The 17,173-nt window shown below is 33.6% G+C and overlaps 1 protein-coding gene across 4 annotated transcripts in view; it reads left to right on the plus strand.

Moving 5' to 3' along the window:
* Positions 1-17,173, plus strand: part of LOC138707388 (RNA-binding protein 5-like) — a 132,414-nt gene that overhangs the window by 7,610 nt on the left and 107,631 nt on the right. For all 4 annotated transcript variants that reach the window (XM_069836747.1, XM_069836745.1, XM_069836748.1 and 1 more), the window contains 2 exons: positions 4,459-4,537; positions 9,148-9,633. In XM_069836747.1, the coding sequence (XP_069692848.1) occupies positions 4,459-4,537; positions 9,148-9,633 (565 nt within the window). The remainder of the gene's footprint in view (positions 1-4,458; positions 4,538-9,147; positions 9,634-17,173) is intronic.

Genomic DNA, 17,173 nt, shown 5'->3' on the forward strand with positions numbered 1-17,173 from the left:
GTGGCTACATTCACAAGAAATGGCATAATTAATTTTCGAAATAGTCATACATGGGCATATGAAAACCCGAATGCAATAAGAGAAAGACATTTTCAACATCGATTTTCTATTAACATGTGGTGCTGTATGTTAAACGACAGACTTATAGGCCCATTCCTCTTCGATCGCAATGTAACAGGAGAAGTTTATGAATTATTTTTACGAAATGAACTACCAGGTTTGCTGGAAGATGTTCCGTTGGCTGTGAGACATGACATGTACTTCCAACATGATGGTCATCCTGCTCACTCCTCTCTCCATGTGCGAAACATTTTGAATGAACATTTTTTCAATCGCTGGATAGGTCGTGTTGGTCCTCAGGCATGGCCTCCAAGGTCACCTGATTTAACGCCTTTGGATTATTACCTGCGGGCAGATATGAAAAGAATGGTGTATGTAACAGAAGTTGACACACATGAACAGTTGCGAAACAGAATCATTGCTGCTTCTGAATTAATAAAGAACAGCCCTCTCGTACCATTCAATCAGCCACAAATGGACTTCTGCGTAGAGCCGAGAACTGTATTGCCGCTCAAGGAGGACATTTCGAGTGGAGACAGAATTAATCACATTTTTCCGCAAGAAGTACAGTGTTTGGAATCTTAAGGACATTTTTTTTCATCTTTGCACTGCTTCTTTCATACTCACAAGTAGTTGATATTAAAATGTAATATGGTAATAATAAAAACAATGACATAGACATGTCACTTTCGGAAATTGGTGTTACTTCTTTCAGTATTCAGCGATAAAATTAAACTCAAAATATTTAACTTTAGGGTACAAATACTCCAAACCTATAGAACTTTGGATATAGGTATGTTAGGTTTAATCGATGTAGAACTTGTCAGGGAACATGTTCCAGAAATTCTAAACATTAAAGTTGTTACACCCTGTATATAAAAAAATTCTTAATGAAAATGAATAATTAATAATGTAAAAAATATGAAATATTGTATGGTGTGACACACAAACATTTTCTTGCCACTTAATTTATTACCAAAATGGAAAATGTTCATATTATTGTGCCAAATGATATAAATGCCTTCACTTGTTTTCCAAACAATTAAGACACTTACATGTACATGTAACTGCTAAATCACAGACTTAGAAAAAAATAACAGTGCCGTTAAGAAATAAAATATTGCAAATATGTTGTGACACACGAACATTTCTGTCATGTTGGTTACTAATTTGTTTTAAATGCACTATTATACATCATTTCTTGTGGAAGACTTATACACTATGCCTACAGTTCTTATTATACGAAACAACACCAGATTACACTAAAATACACTTTCAAATTTAAAATACCCACGGTTGTTTATACAACCATATGCGGTGATATTTCCTGTATAATGTCATGTGATGAATACATCAATATGTCAGCCATTTGTATACTTCCCTTCCTTGAACATCACAGACACTTTAAATTCTTCGCCACCACAAGCTTTTGTAACTTCCCCTGTATATTTGATGTCTTCTTTCTTTTACTTGGCCATTTAACGACACTGTATCAACGATTAGGTTATTTAGTGTCAATGGGATTGGTGATAGCGAAATGGTATTTGGTGAGATGAGGCCGAGGATTCGCCATAGATTACCTGATATTCGCCTTAAGGTTGGAGAAAACCTCGGACAAAACCCAACCAAGTAATCAGCCCAATTTAAATTCTTGAAAATACTATCAAAAATGTTCAAAATGTATAAATATTTATGATATCAATAGAACTAATATAGATTACAAAAATACATATCTTTTAGAATTGCTGAATGATACTTAGGGTAAGTTAATTAATACTATTAAATAAAACGATTTTAAATTAATATCACAGGAGAATGGAAGAAATCCAAGATCCTTAGCATTGGTCAACAACAAATTAATATCAGAAATGTAGTACCACTTACCTAATGTGCAAATAATTACACCAATTTATTCATACATAGGCCTAGTATGGTGGCTACCTACTTACCACAAAATGTACTGTATAAGCTTGTTTTTTTTTATATGAAATAAATCAACATAAATACATTTTTGTAAGTTTTTAATGCAAGGAATTAAACAAAAATAAAAAGTTTATACGAACTTGAGACATAAATTAAATGTTTTATACGAATTTTAGACCTACACACTATATTTTTACAATTGTTGTTTAGGCAACTGTCCGAACCTCACAAGTGATACAAAGAAGACACCACTTATGAGGCAACTAGGCCTGGAAATAATGGGGTAGTGTGGCCAGTTCCTTTCCCCCTTACAACAATTATGGAACACATATTTTCGAAAGTGTTTAACCTACAGTATATGTACATTGGAAAAAAAAAACGCACAGGTGCGTGTGCACACACACACACACACACACACACACACAAAATTATCTAAATCAACAATAAGTATTTTAAATCCCACTACTAATTACTGTATGTTTAAGCGTAAAGACTGGCAATAACAACAAAAATTGTAACTGGATTTGAGGATAAACTTTAGTGACACACGAACATAATATTTTTGTTCGTGTGTCACGTCTTTTTCTTATAGAATTTGTACATAAATCAAAATGTTGTTCATATAAGAAGTTGATTGTTATGTGACGTGTCTCACTTTTACATTTATGAAACATTAAAAATTGAAATGGTTTTGAAGAAATGTAAACAACTGTCCATTTGAGCGTGACACACGAACTCTCAACCTTCCTGTGTAATAATTGTAATCAAGCACGAAATAATCATTGTATTACGGTTTCTATGCATTGTAATTATTAACAAAGGTCAGCACTTCATTATTAATTGAATTTAACATACAGAAGTAATGATTTATTTGCCTTAAATGTGCATTCAAATATGTGATTTCTAATAGATAATTTCGCTCTCTTAAACCACAGACTTCTTTATGCTTTTTCTCCCACATACGTGTTGTTACACAATCAGTGTTGTCAGATTCAAAAAATTGGGATCATAACGAAAAAAATTACATATCATGAGATTTTTCCTTTTTCGTGAAAATGTCGCATTTTCATGGAATGACCAGTTCTTAATCGTAATTTAGCCCTTTAGCTCTGTACTGCAGATTGAAATTATATCCTACCATCCTGTCCTAAGAGATACCAGTAATGAATTCTCACTTTGAAAATGTATAGCCTATGCCTATATAATAGGTAACCAGTATTGAACCTATTAGAAAACAATATGATGTTACCACAATAACTATTATAGGCATCCAACAAAGAAAACTCAGTGCACAGAAACCAGCGGGCGTGACTGTTTCACGCAGATGATGCATGCTCTGAAGCCTACTGCAGGGGGTAAGAGGGGTATGGCATATGCGGTGCAAGGAGTTCGAGCTGAGTTTTGCTTGTAGGATACCTATACCTATTTTTTTTAATAAAATGTACTTATATATAATATATATTTAATTATTTACATATATATTATAATCTGTACTGGGTTGTGTAGTAAAGATGGAATATTCTAGAGGATGTGGTCATAGCTATGATAAATCACGTGTGTTTCATTGTTATAATGTCTTCCTAACACTTGTCCCTTCCCTAACAATTGACTTTGTAAAGTCTAAGAAATAATTATTTATCTAATAGATACACTTATCTCAAATTATTTTCACATTCAGACAGCTGTCAATGGAAAGTATCAGGGGTGCCAACCACAACTTCCTACAATGATCTTGTGACATAGCAAATAAAGTTGGAAGTTTTTTTTTTTGTTATGGAAGGGACATTTTTTAGTTGTCAAATATGTAAAATCAATAATTATCATCCTACTTCAAAATTATTTGGACACTAGCCTAATTACCCTAAATGAGTTGTGCCAACATCAAGTATTAATGATTTCAATGCCTTTACGTAGTAGCAATTACATAGTAAAATCGATGTCCCCTGCCTAACACCGAAAAAAACACACAGGTTTATAAAAGTTAAAATAACAAGAAAAAGAATAACTGTATCAACATAAAAAGGATAGATCTGAAATCTACATTAATTCGGCTTTAGAATGATATATGAGGAGGTCAGAAGCAAAGGGGTATAAGTGCACTTACGTTATTTGTGAGAAAATGTGGTTGAAAGTACTTAAGATTTCGTAAATTCCGTGAAATTTTTTATTTCAATTTTAGTGTTCGGTGTGGTTAAAAGATGTATCCCTTTGCCACTAAAATTCTAAATGTTTTAGGTTTCCCTGGATGCACTTAACTCATGTTCTTAGAAATGTCACTTGTATCCCTTTGCTTCTGACCCCCTCATATAACATGTACAGTATTATTTGATTCATTTTTTATTTTTTAGCATGTAGTAATCACTTACTGTGGAATGACCCTACTGCTTATTTATTAATATAGTCATTACTCATTAGTTCATCAGAAACAAACTTGTTGATATTGCTGAGATTAATAACACTGAACTTATATTTCAGAATACATGAATATTGAGGTAGAACATGATAATTATAATATGGGAGATGCCTACTGTGACCGCCAGATTGAAAGGGACTGGTGAGTAAATTCTACTGTTGCATTAGGTGCATGTTGATATGGATTGACAGATTAATCACTGCTCATGTCAAAAATAATAGTCTTCCCCACTGCACCACAATCACCATCACTAGGTGTTGGCGAAGTTACTGCTGACTTGAATAGCCCATAGTGGGATATAGGATTTAGTGAAAAATATGTTTGTAATATGTATTAAGATCAGAAATTGATGAGGGAAATTATAACATGCACAAACATACATACATACATACATACATACATACATACTACTCAGTACTTTCGTTGGTGTGATGAAAATAATAACTGCAAGTGGTTGAAAGAAGGTCAACATCAACATCCAAATCCAGACAAAGCTTTAGTTTGTTAATCCCTATTATTGGAGAAAAATTCGTTCCGTCACCGGAAATCGAACCCAGAACCTTCCAGTTATGTGTGCTGAATGCTCTTTCCATTTGAGCTATACCGAGACCCGATTCAAGGTGCTAGCCAAACTTTCCTCCTTTGTATCATCAATGGCCGGCCTTGTAAATCGGGTCTCGGCATAACTCACATAGCTGAGATGTCCTGGGTTCGATTCCCGGTGCTAGAACGAATTTTTCTCCAATAATAGGTATCTACATGTTGACTACATATGGATAGACTTGATTATTCAGTGAGGACGGTGGGGCCTTATATATGAATATACATATACTTTAGTTTGTTGTCTGATGGAGTAAGGCTTTCACTATATATATCTGGTTACTATGCTGACTTCCAATATACTAGAACAGTGACCTGCTGCTCTCCAGATACCAAATTGTCAATTCTGTCATTTTCCTTGATGTTTTGTTAATCCTGATTAAGGAAAATGAGAGTAGTCCAGGTAGTGGGAAAGTTAGAACCATGAACCATGAACCATGAACCAGGTGCCAGGTGCCAACAATCGGCTACAACTTTGTAAGTGTTATTTTTTGCATTGTGACTGATTTTAGTCTGTTTGCATGGATAATGTAGGTGTTTTGCAAATTTGGCAACATATTTTGGATAGTTAGGTACGTAAGAAAATACCACCGCTCAAAGGGCACAGTTCTATTTACAAGTACATTTTGGTTCTTTCCGTCCTTGCTGAATTTTGCTCGTTCCTCTTGTGAAGGAAAAGAAGAGGGAAATCATTTGACAATTCTTTTAAACCAATGTGAAACTTTGCTGGACTTATTCTAGATTTCTTAAAATCTTGATTTAAGCATGTACTATATTACTTACTACATGTGACTACCCGAGATTGTGATGATCTGAGCTGTACAGAAAATAGCTGTTGAACATAAAAGGAGATATTTCCTGGCAGACTCTTTGTCAAGAGTTCATGCTCTCTTATACTAGATATTTTTTGAAATTGTCGATATCATTGAAAAGAATTTTCGGACTAGTAACTGGACATAGTTGGGAAAAATTTGTGGTTTATATGTGCAGCCTTCTGGAGTGTGAGAGACTTCTAGACTTAAAGATGGATACTCTTTTCAAGAAGTGAGAAATTCCAGCATTGATGCAAAGTTTCCAATTAACAAATCTGGGAGAAAATATTAGCTGTTTTGCGATATACATATGCAATTGCTGTCATACAGGAGGGATTACCTACTTACACCTCTAGTGTTGGTGTAATTCAATATGAGTGACTATTTTGAAAATAAGATAACTATACATTATATTATGTTCAATATGTTTTATTTTTAAACTGTGTGGGTGATAATTATTACATTATATTTACTAATATTTTTCAATTGAATATAAAATGGATGTAGATGCAGGTAGGCTTGTTTTTGTGCATGTGCCAGGCCCCACTCTTTGCTTATACATTGAAAAAGACAACATAAGAAGGACCTAGTAGATAAACTGTGGGAAGAAGTTGCGAAAGAAATTAATGCATTTATAATACATATAATATACATGAATTTATTGGTTCAAAATAATAGATCATTTACTATTTCGTTGTCGGTTGCAATAATGTCACAGTTAAGATTAGCAGTGCATGGGAAAACCAACTACATATGTCGTGGTGAAATACTGTTCGATACAGTCCTAGACAGACTAAAAGAGTCTTGTCTGGCATCAGACAATTCAAGACGAAATTGTTCTGTCTGAGACAATGTTCAATGAAGTAAGCTGCCGGCCAGCCTCAGCTCTGACAAATGGCAAGTCCTTATTGAGAACAGGGCTTGGTTCTGGACATAAAAATTTATACTTCAGTTCAGAAGCTAAGATTAAATATAATACTGATAATTGTTAGAAGTAGCACATATGCAATCTCTTAGAATTTCTTATACCACTTCTTGTTTTTACATGATTAGTTAAGAAGAAAAACATTAAATCTGTGAGGAATTGAACACTGAAAACATTGCAGAAGAAATTAAACAATATCAACACAATGGCTGCAACATATTCATAGGATGGAAGATGAAAGACTGCCAAACTAGCTACGAAATACCAGCCTCATGCAAGACAAGATCTTGGCCGCCCAGAAAGAAGATTGCATGAACGAGATCACTTAAAAGTTTTGAGTTTCCAATGACAAAACTGATTGTGGTCCTGAAACCTTATATCTTCATGATAATGAACCAGTCTGACATGAACTGGTTTTCAGTGAGGCAGTTGTTATTAATTATCAAATACAGCACCATAATCCGTCACACTATGGTCTTCTGTGGATTCAAACAGGCACAATTAAGCATTCGTCAATCAAAAAGTTACTCTTATCTTACTATCGCTTAAGTCCAAGATCCCACACAACTGGAAAACTTCATTATTTTGGCGTGATGTTTATCACACCAGTCACTGCTACCAACAGTGTTTGTTCTTGTTGCCACAACACCTTGAATGTCACCATATGGTATTTCAAGTATTCATAAATTACATTACTGATATGCAATTCGTAGGGGTTTCAGTGACTTATGGTCCAACCTATGTATGAAGAAAGAAACCAGGAACAAGGAATTACATCATCAGATTGAAAACATATAAAAATACAAAAGTGAATGTTTGGTACTACTGGAAAGTTAGAAAGAATAATTCAGAAACATAACATGAGAACAAAGAACAATTTGAGAACTAAACTAGAAACAAAATGTGGAAGAGAAAAAAATGGTTTTGCTATATGTGTAGTTAGGGGAACAATTTAACAGTTTCACATGCAGAAACAAAGCATGAACTTCAATCACATAACAGGATAGTAAAAGAATTGTGCTTTAAATAGTAGAAAACTAAATCAGATTATTTCTGATAAAAAAGAAACATTAAATATAATTTAGAGGAGAGATTTATTTGAAAGAATTAAATTATAATGCAAAGGGAGGATGAATGGACTAATGACGCATTTGCATGATAGGAATTTCGTATACATATTATACTGCAATACTGATATCCATGACTCACCAGTTAAAGTAAGCACTTGCTCTTCAAGTTTTTATTTTCTTTTTTGCAATGGTCAAAATCATTGACTCTAGCCGTAAGACTGAAGCTTTGATCTGACTCATTAACATCCAATGCATGCTGTTCAGTGTTGCTGTGTGTTGAGTCCAGCACAGGGAATATTGAGAGAAGTTTTTTCGGATTGTTTTCGTTTCACCTTCCTGTTGGTAAGGTTTTCCCCTGTGATGGTGGAAATGCAACGTGTTTTTTGACATTGCCAGGTTTCATCCTGCATATCACAGATCCAGCGGCAAGTGTCTAACCTCGTAATTGCAGAATAGATAATGGAGAAGAGAAAATTGAGTGTCTGCACTGCCAGTTAAAATTCCAAATTGTGTAGTTTGGGTTAGAAACACTTTTGTAAAACTTTAATAACCAGTAAGACGTGAAGTCTATGTGCATCTCAATAAGGAGATAGTAGACCATATAATTCTCATTTAATATATGTTGGAAAAAATTGGACTTTATTGGAACTGCACTAACAAACATATTACAGAACTTGCACCTGCATTATTTGTGGTTGGTGATGCTTAGAAATGTTGTACTTTCCAAATTGCATCTTGCTATAAGTCTTGCCATTGCATTGCCGTCCTAATGATCTTGATTTGCTAAAATTTAGATTTCCTATAGTCTTTCTAAAGCCTTTCTGCAAACATAGTCTTTCCATCCTTTTCTTCTTTTTGTAGTCCATTTGACCACATCTTCAATTTCATATATTTCTCTAACCGGTAATTCATTTTATATGGCTCGTATTATTTTCATTTCATTTTTGTGTGTTTATTTTCCCAGTATTCATATCATGTCAGCACAGTGAATTCTATCATCGTCTCCAATTACCGAAAGGACAAATCATGGGTAGAATGCTGAATTTGTATTATGTCCAGAGTTCTATTCTCAAAGCTAAATGTGCAAGTACACCATTAAATAAGAGAAGGGAATTATCTGATTTATTAGTATCTTCGTAGCATTTTCGCAATTGGGTGCTCTTCTTATTATTACTATGTGCTACCCTGTTGGGATCGAACACCTTCACAACTATTCAATCCAAGATGAAAGTGTGGATCATTAAGTTTCTTTCTTCCTGCAAGATGGCTTACACTAATAGTATTATCATGACTATAATTATTGCCTTGATACTCTTTCATTAATTGCTTTTCATTGTTTTACAGGATGAGAAGGTCTAATAGAGATAGAGAGTGCAAAGTGGATAGGTACCGTGAAGAATATCGACATAAAGATGAGGAACATTATCCAGATGAAGAGGAGGATAGCAGAGATAGATACAGTTACGAAGGTGTCAAAGGCAGATATCAAAGATATGATCACAAAAGATATTCTGAAGGCGACAAGAGGATGAACAGGGAAGACTTGGACAGGAGAGGACAAGGGTCACAGAATAATCGTGTAAGAGATTTTCGCGATGGACGTGAAATGAACAAACCAAGAGACTTGAAAATTGCGAGAGATGTACGAACAAGATTGAGTGATGGTGGTAGAGATAGGGACTACACAGAGTCTCCAAGAGATTCAAGAGGTAGTAAAGAATCGAAACTTTTCAAACAAGGAGGAAGAGATTCAAAGAATGACAGAGACAGAAAAGACAGTAGATGGAATGAACATGAAGATGACAGCATGGACGGCAGTGAACAACAGAGGTGGGAAGTTTTTTTATATTATTATTATTATTATTATTATTATGAGAACATGATGTTTCAAGCATAGTGCTCGAGTATTTCCTTACTTTTTATTATATTGAAGGAGGAGAAAGGTCACGTGAAGACATCTCTTGTCCATTTAGTAATGTCACAGTTACACAAGATCAAGACTTTTTCTGCTACATACAGTTTATAATTTATTTGCACATAACTGACTTGTTACCAATGAGGAACACACACTATATTGTTTTATTCATTAATTAGGCTAGAAAAGTAATGGTTTGATAAAAATACTGGTATATTTTATTGCAGAAAATAATATATGTAATTTTTATTTTTGTGAGGCATCAGAAAACTGATGAGATGTCATAATTTATAACACAAGATATCTACATATTGTGCAGAGAGTCACAGTTCTTTACTTGGCAGTGATTGAGATGTGCTCACTTTCTGTCTGGGTTCTTAGTTGCATTACATTTATTAATTTTTGTTATATCTGACTCTAAAGCGTATGTCAAGGAAATTGAATAACCCACACAACATAGCTTTAAGAGAAATGTCAACGAAGCTAAAATGAAAACTGTTGAAAATGTTAAACCTAGTTATTTTGTGAATGCATTGGTGTTTCTCTCTTTAACTAAACTTTACTTTTAACAAAGTTTCAATCATTTAAAAGAAAAAACACACACAGATTGTGCCTCTAATTTCTAGCCATGTAAACTTAATTAATAACAGCATGATTTGTTTCTTCACGAGTATTAACCCGTGTTACAGGAGCTGCTCAAAGCGGTATTGATCTGCATTGAGCCATTCCACAGTGAGCCAGACTCTCTAAAAAAAAAAAAAAAAAAAAAAAAAAAATTGTTTTCCAAAGTCACTGAAGTTGATGTTTCTACACTGTAAACACTAACCAGATGTCTGCAATGCAGAAAGGGATTCAGAAAGATTAACAGCAATAAATAAATAGCGGAAGTTGATGATTGATAAACAGCCAGTTGTGTATTGGAGAAATGCAAGGGAATATTGTTTTGTGTTGTGCTTAAACAAAATATCTTTTAAATTTCACGTAGAAAGTCTGCCCAAAGGTAAGTACTTCAGGTGTATGGGTAACTCCACGAAAATGACATCAGGCTTAAAAAAATAATATGATCTTTTCTGAAAACTTGTAACATTATTCACATCTATAATGACTGCTTGTAATATTTTAATCACCAATTTGAATTACTTTTTGCTATAGAAGTCGGTTTTCCCTACTCTTTGTATACATGCATCTGAGAGTATTTCAGCATTGATGTGTCCTTTCTCAAGTAGGTAATTGAAACTTTATTGATCATATAATTAAAAATAAAGAAATATTCGTGTAAGACGAAAGGTTACGATAACTTTTATCATAAAATGATTATTCTGAAAAGTCACTATGATGTTCAACATAAGCTATAAACAATGCTATTTTCTGTGTTACGTCAGTAACATAAATGTTATTAAAAATTGATGTAAAAAATAAATTACCAGCAGTGAACTTAAACTGACTATACAGGTTCTAACAAACTTTATTACCATTCAGTTCATGCAATCTGTGATTTTTTTCGAAACTAATTTAAAGCTATTGGTGTTACTGACATAACATTCCATAGTGTTACTGATCTAACTCTCTTTAATTATTGACTTCAAATATCAAGGTTTCGGACAATATGCCTCCAAAATCTTCTGCTGAAAGGGATAGAAAATAGAGGGAGAATCTAAGTGACGAAAAAAAAAGAAAGAAATCAAAGAAAAGAATGCAAAATAGTAAGCACTTTTAAGAAAGAAATGGTCTAGAGTGCAGAAGAAAAAAGAAACTGAAAATAATAGTAAATTACCAATGAAAAAGTACAGAGAGAAATAAAAGGCTGACGCATTGGTAAGAAATGTTGGATATGAATCACCATTTAAGTCTTTTCCAACACCTCAGACAAGTACAAAGGTCGTTACCAACATCTCCAAGAAAGATACTTGCAGAAAAGTTTGGAGTTGTAGAAACTAGAGAAATTAAGCAGAAGGAAGGTGAAAACTCTCATGATTATTCAGCTGTTTACAGTTTTACGAAAGTGGTCTAGTGTCGAGTGTATTCCCAGAGCACAAAGATTTTGTCGCTTGAGGAAAGAAAGAAAACAGAAGAGAGTGCATATGATGGCAGCAATGGAAGCATATAGAGTTTTTAAAAGTGAATATCCAGATGTTTAATTAAGAAATGTAAGTTTGCTAGATTACGACCAAAATATGTACTTCTATTTTCTGAAAAAGATCAAAATGTTAGCTGTTGTCATTATCATGAAAATGCAGACTTCTTATTGACGGATTATGAAAGTGTATTGGAAAAAAATATCCTTTCTATCAATAAATCAGTGAAAATGTTCACGTGTTACAAATCTATTTCCAGATAGTACTAACTAACTAACTTACTGGCTTTTAAGGAACCCGGAGGTTCATTGCCGCCCTCACATAAGCCCGCCATTGGTCCCTATCCTGAGCAAGATTAATCCAGTCTCTACCATCATATCCCACCTCCCTCAAATCCATTTTAATATTATCTTCCCATCTACGTCTCGGCCTCCCCAAAGGTCTTATCCCCTCTGGCCTCCCAACTAACACACTATATTTCCAGATAGTACTGAATTAGAAACTCAAATTTTGCTGTTTTCATCAATGGACAGACACAAATAAAATGGAAGCAATCACCTGTCTTGTTGAAACTGAAGTATATTGATCAGACGTCTACATGAAGGTTTCCGCAAACTATGTTTCTTTTCAAAGACACAACTGCAAGTAATACAATATCTGAAAGGAAACCTTGCAACCTATTATGCTATATTAAAAAAATATTTTGCAGAAAATTTTGGGATAAAACACCAGAGTCCGCACATTGAGTCAACAAGAGCTTTATCATATTTACAGCTGTTTTGAATTAAGTAAATAGAACATCATATTCATTGGTCATTGATAATGTGCGACATGTAAAAGGTGTAGCAGTAACATTCAGCAGAACCATATTGAAGATGCCAAGCACAGTGAAGAAATAGAATATTTCCACATTCTATTTGTCAAAAAAGTGTACGATATTGTCTTGGAAAGCTCTACAATATCTTCTAAGTCTAGGAGAATTGTCCATTTATATTGTAATAATTATTTTTACCATTTTGATCCTGAATTAAATACGATTATAATTTTCTTGCATGATTTAAAAAGAGATAAATGAATATAATTCACGTAACGTTATTTAAAATGTATGTTTTATATGTTATTTACATTTAATAAAAGTGTTAATGATTATGAAAAAAGGAAATCTATATCAAATTCGTAAATTATATTCATATTGCCTTTTTATTATATAACTTCAGAGAAATTCATCATTAAACATTTCATTATAAAATCTGTGTCCGTATCATGTTATGTCAGTAACAATGAAGTTTTCATTTTTTATAAGAAAAATAAAATGAAACAATGAAACTCTTGTTGCTGTTATTGCTTATCTACATAAAGCCCATTGATATCTGATAGATTTTCCCAAACAGGAGTTCATGGTTAAGAAAGGGAAACAAATTTAGTGGTAAATAGGACTACTGAATGTTAATGTCAGTAATCATGGAATTGCCCGTATATAAAGCTTAATTTATTCCATGTTAATACTGTAATAATAATGTTCGAAATGACTGAATCAAAAATTGAATTTTCAGTCATGAAGTTCATCTTTATACTGAGGTTTAAAAAAATCGACACTTGCTTGCACGGATTTTTTGTGACCAAAATACAAAACAATATTTGGACTTTAAATCCCATATTGCGGTTTAATGGCAAACATGCACTTTTTTCAAAATAAATTCTTTTATTTTAGGTAACCTTAGGTGACTCGTAAATAGTTATATAAATTAATGCTCGAGGAAAAAAAGCTCTTCAGAATCATCATATCAGTATGTTTTGACTAGATTATAAATGGGAGAGTGTTTTTAAGGAAATTAAGAAATCTCTTTGTTATTTTACAGATGATTTTAAGAAAAGAAGGAAGTTGTGCTAGACGAAGGAAGACAGGTCTCTGGCAAAGTATCCAGAATGGTTGAAAGCTGAAGTGAAGTTTCTTGAATAGAAACCCAATGATATAGTGGAAGAACCTTCCATCTCGCTTACTGGAAGAATGGAGAAACATTTCAGTTGCGAGCATAAGTTATTTTTCAGAAAATTCCTTTGTAAGCAAAAGAATAATAATTTTTGTTTTGAGTCCTGCCTCATGAAAGGGATTTTTTGGCCGCCCAACACCCAAAACTAACGGCAGTGGATCTCGTAATGTTACACCTCTGGGTTTCTATTAAAGAAAATTCACTTCAGCTTTCAACCATTCTGATATTTCACCAGAACTCTGTCTTTTTATGCCCCTCACACTTTCTACTATTTCTTAAAATCATTCATAAAATAACAAATAGATTTCTTAATTTCCATAAGTATACTCTGTTAACACACTCCTGTTTATAATCATACTCATATGATGATTCTGAAAAGTTTTTCTTCTCGAGCTTCATGACCGAAAATTCAATTTTTAATTCAGTACTTGTGATGTCGAATATTATTATTACAGTATTTGGCATGAAATAAATAAATAAAACTTCATATATACCAAATTTCTTACCTTTGGGCAAACTTTGCACTTGGAATTAAAAAAATATTTTACTTAAGCACAACACAGAATCATATTCCCTTGCATCACTCCAACGCACAACTGGGTGCAGACTGTCTGGGTGTTTATCAATCATAAACTTCCGCTAAGTATTTACTGTTAATCTTACTGAATCCCTTTCTGCATTGCGGATTTCTGAAGTGCAGACATCTAGTTAGTGTTTGCAGAGTAGAAACACCAACTTCAGTGACTTTGAAAAATATAATTTCTTCCAGCTAGATTGAGATTCTGGCCCACGTGCATTCCCAATATCTTTGATAAAATTTTGACACGTATTTCTTCTATTTTCTTTAAGTTCGTCTATAGTGCGATGTATATTCCTGTAGACTGTATTGCTTCAGTTGCAGTAACATGCCAGCTGTAATTGTTAATCCAGTATGCTGTGTTATGCTTGCAGTTACAGCGCACCATTATTTAATGGAACTTTGTGTATTAATTGAGAAATATCTTTGCTCCAGCAAATTTTATTTTGTGAAGCAACATGACCATGTAAATAAAACATGCTTTACGTCCTATGTGAAAAAATTATTAAAAGACTTACATATGGAAAAAGTTTGAGTGTAATTTAAATTTTATAAAATAAAAAGTGTTGGAAATGTGTGAATGAGACAGAAACCACTTTGAACAAAGCTTATAAAATAAATAAGTTTTCAGGAAATAAAAATTATAATTGTGTGCATGCTATTGTACATCGAAGTTATATGACTGGAAATACAATATGCGTGGCTTGTGCAGCATGAGTGTGGTTTTAGGCGTAATAGATCGACTATTGATCAAATTTTTTGTATTTGACAAATATTGGAGAAAAAATGGAGTATAAGGGTACAGTACATCAGTTCATAGATTTCAAAAAGGCATACGACTCAGTTAAGAGAGAAGTTTTATATAACATTCTTATTGAATTTGGTATTCCCAAGAAACTAGTTTAACCAAAATGTGTCTCAGTGAAACATACAGCAGAGTCCGTATAGGCCAGTTTCTGTTGGATGCTTTCCAATTGACTGCGGGCTAAAGCAGGGCGATGCACATCACCTTTACTTTTTAACTACGCTCTAGAATATGCCATTAGGAAAGTTAAGGGCAATAGAGAGGGTTTGGAATTGATTGGTCTACATCAGTTTTTTATCTTTGCGGATGACGTGAATATGTTAGGAGAATATCCACAAACGATTAAGGAAAACACGAAAATTTTACTTAAGCAAATAAAGCAATGGGTTTGGAAGTAAGTTCCAAAAAGACAAAGTGTATGATTATGTCTCTTGACCAGAATATTGTACGAAATGGAAATATAAAAATTGGAGATTTATCCTTCAAAGAGGTGAAAAAATTCAAATATCTTGGAGCACAGTAACATACATAAATGACACTCGGGAGGAAATTAAACGCAGAATAAATACGGGAAATGCGTGTTATTCGGTTTAGAAGCTTTTGTCATATAGTCTGCTGTCAAAAAATCTGAAATTTAGAATTTATGAAACAGTTCCATTACTGGTTGTTCTTTATGGTTGTGACTCTCACTTCGAGACAGAGATTAAGAGTGTTTGAGAATAAGGTTCTTAGGAAAATATTTGGGGCTAAGGGGGATGAAGTTACAGGAGAATGGAGAAATTTACACAATGCAATACTGCACGCATTGTATTCGCCTGACATAATTAGGAACATTAAATCCAGACGTTTGAGATGGGCAGGGCATGTAGCATGTATGGACGAATTCAGAAATGCATATAGTGTTAATTGGGAGGCTGGAGGGAAAAAGACCTTTGGAGAGGCCAAAACATAGATGGGAGGATAATATAAATTGGAGATGGGATATGACTCTAGAGACTGGATTAATCTTGCACAGGATAGGGACCAATGGCGGGCTTATGTGAGAGCAGCAATGACCCTCCGGGTTACTTTAAAAGCCATAAGTAAGTAAGTAATGGCTCGTGCATTGTTCCAAAGATTCCTGATTATATGTACACCATTCCTACAACCCATTTAGTCATACATTGTTGCTATATTTTTACATGTACTCTTATCCACATCCATTCTGACATGTACAAACAGGGCATAACGAGTAATGACGATGTCTAATTGTTAGTTGTTGCCAAATATTATTTTGAAAGCTAATTTTGAAATTGACTGAAAATTTTAGTTTCGTAATTTGTAAAGAATAAAAATTTAAAAAGTCTTTTTTAAAGTTGCATTTTTTGTTTCTTCATAATATTTAGTATATATAATGAAAATTAAAGATCAAGGTCACGGTGAGTGATTATTAATGTAAAATAACATAGAGGTGACTTAGCATCGCACGAAGATGATGGTGACAAATGAGTTGATTAGATTAGATGACAGGAGAAGAAAACTGAAGTGTTTATTGAGCATATTCAAAATAATGAGCATTCAAAAGAAAACGGATTTTACTCCATTAAGAAATGAGATATGGTAATACTTGATCATTGTAAAATGTAGACTTAGTATTTAAATGAAGCTACAGTTGTAAGGAATTGAATAAGTACTATAATGGAACCTATTGCAGACTTTGTTCAAGTATACCGCATTGATTTGTCCTATGCTACAACAACCTAAAATTCTTCTGTCAAAACAAATTTGTTTTCAGAACCAGGGCATCTTTCCATAAATGTAATTTGAAAATAGCCTTCCTCAGCAATGTTTACATTTTCCAAATACTGCATAACATATTTTTGCCAAACACTTTGACCACAACACTGTCATTTAATTTAATACTTAAGAGCAGGAGAGCTTCTACCTCGTGTCCTCAGATGGTGGAGAGGGAAATGCTCTAACCAGTCAGGAGGGAAATAAAATACTACCTGCAGACCAAACAAACTC

The sequence above is a fragment of the Periplaneta americana genome, chromosome 10 (assembly GCF_040183065.1).
Source record: "Periplaneta americana isolate PAMFEO1 chromosome 10, P.americana_PAMFEO1_priV1, whole genome shotgun sequence".
Classification (NCBI taxonomy): Eukaryota; Metazoa; Arthropoda; class Insecta; order Blattodea; family Blattidae; genus Periplaneta; species Periplaneta americana.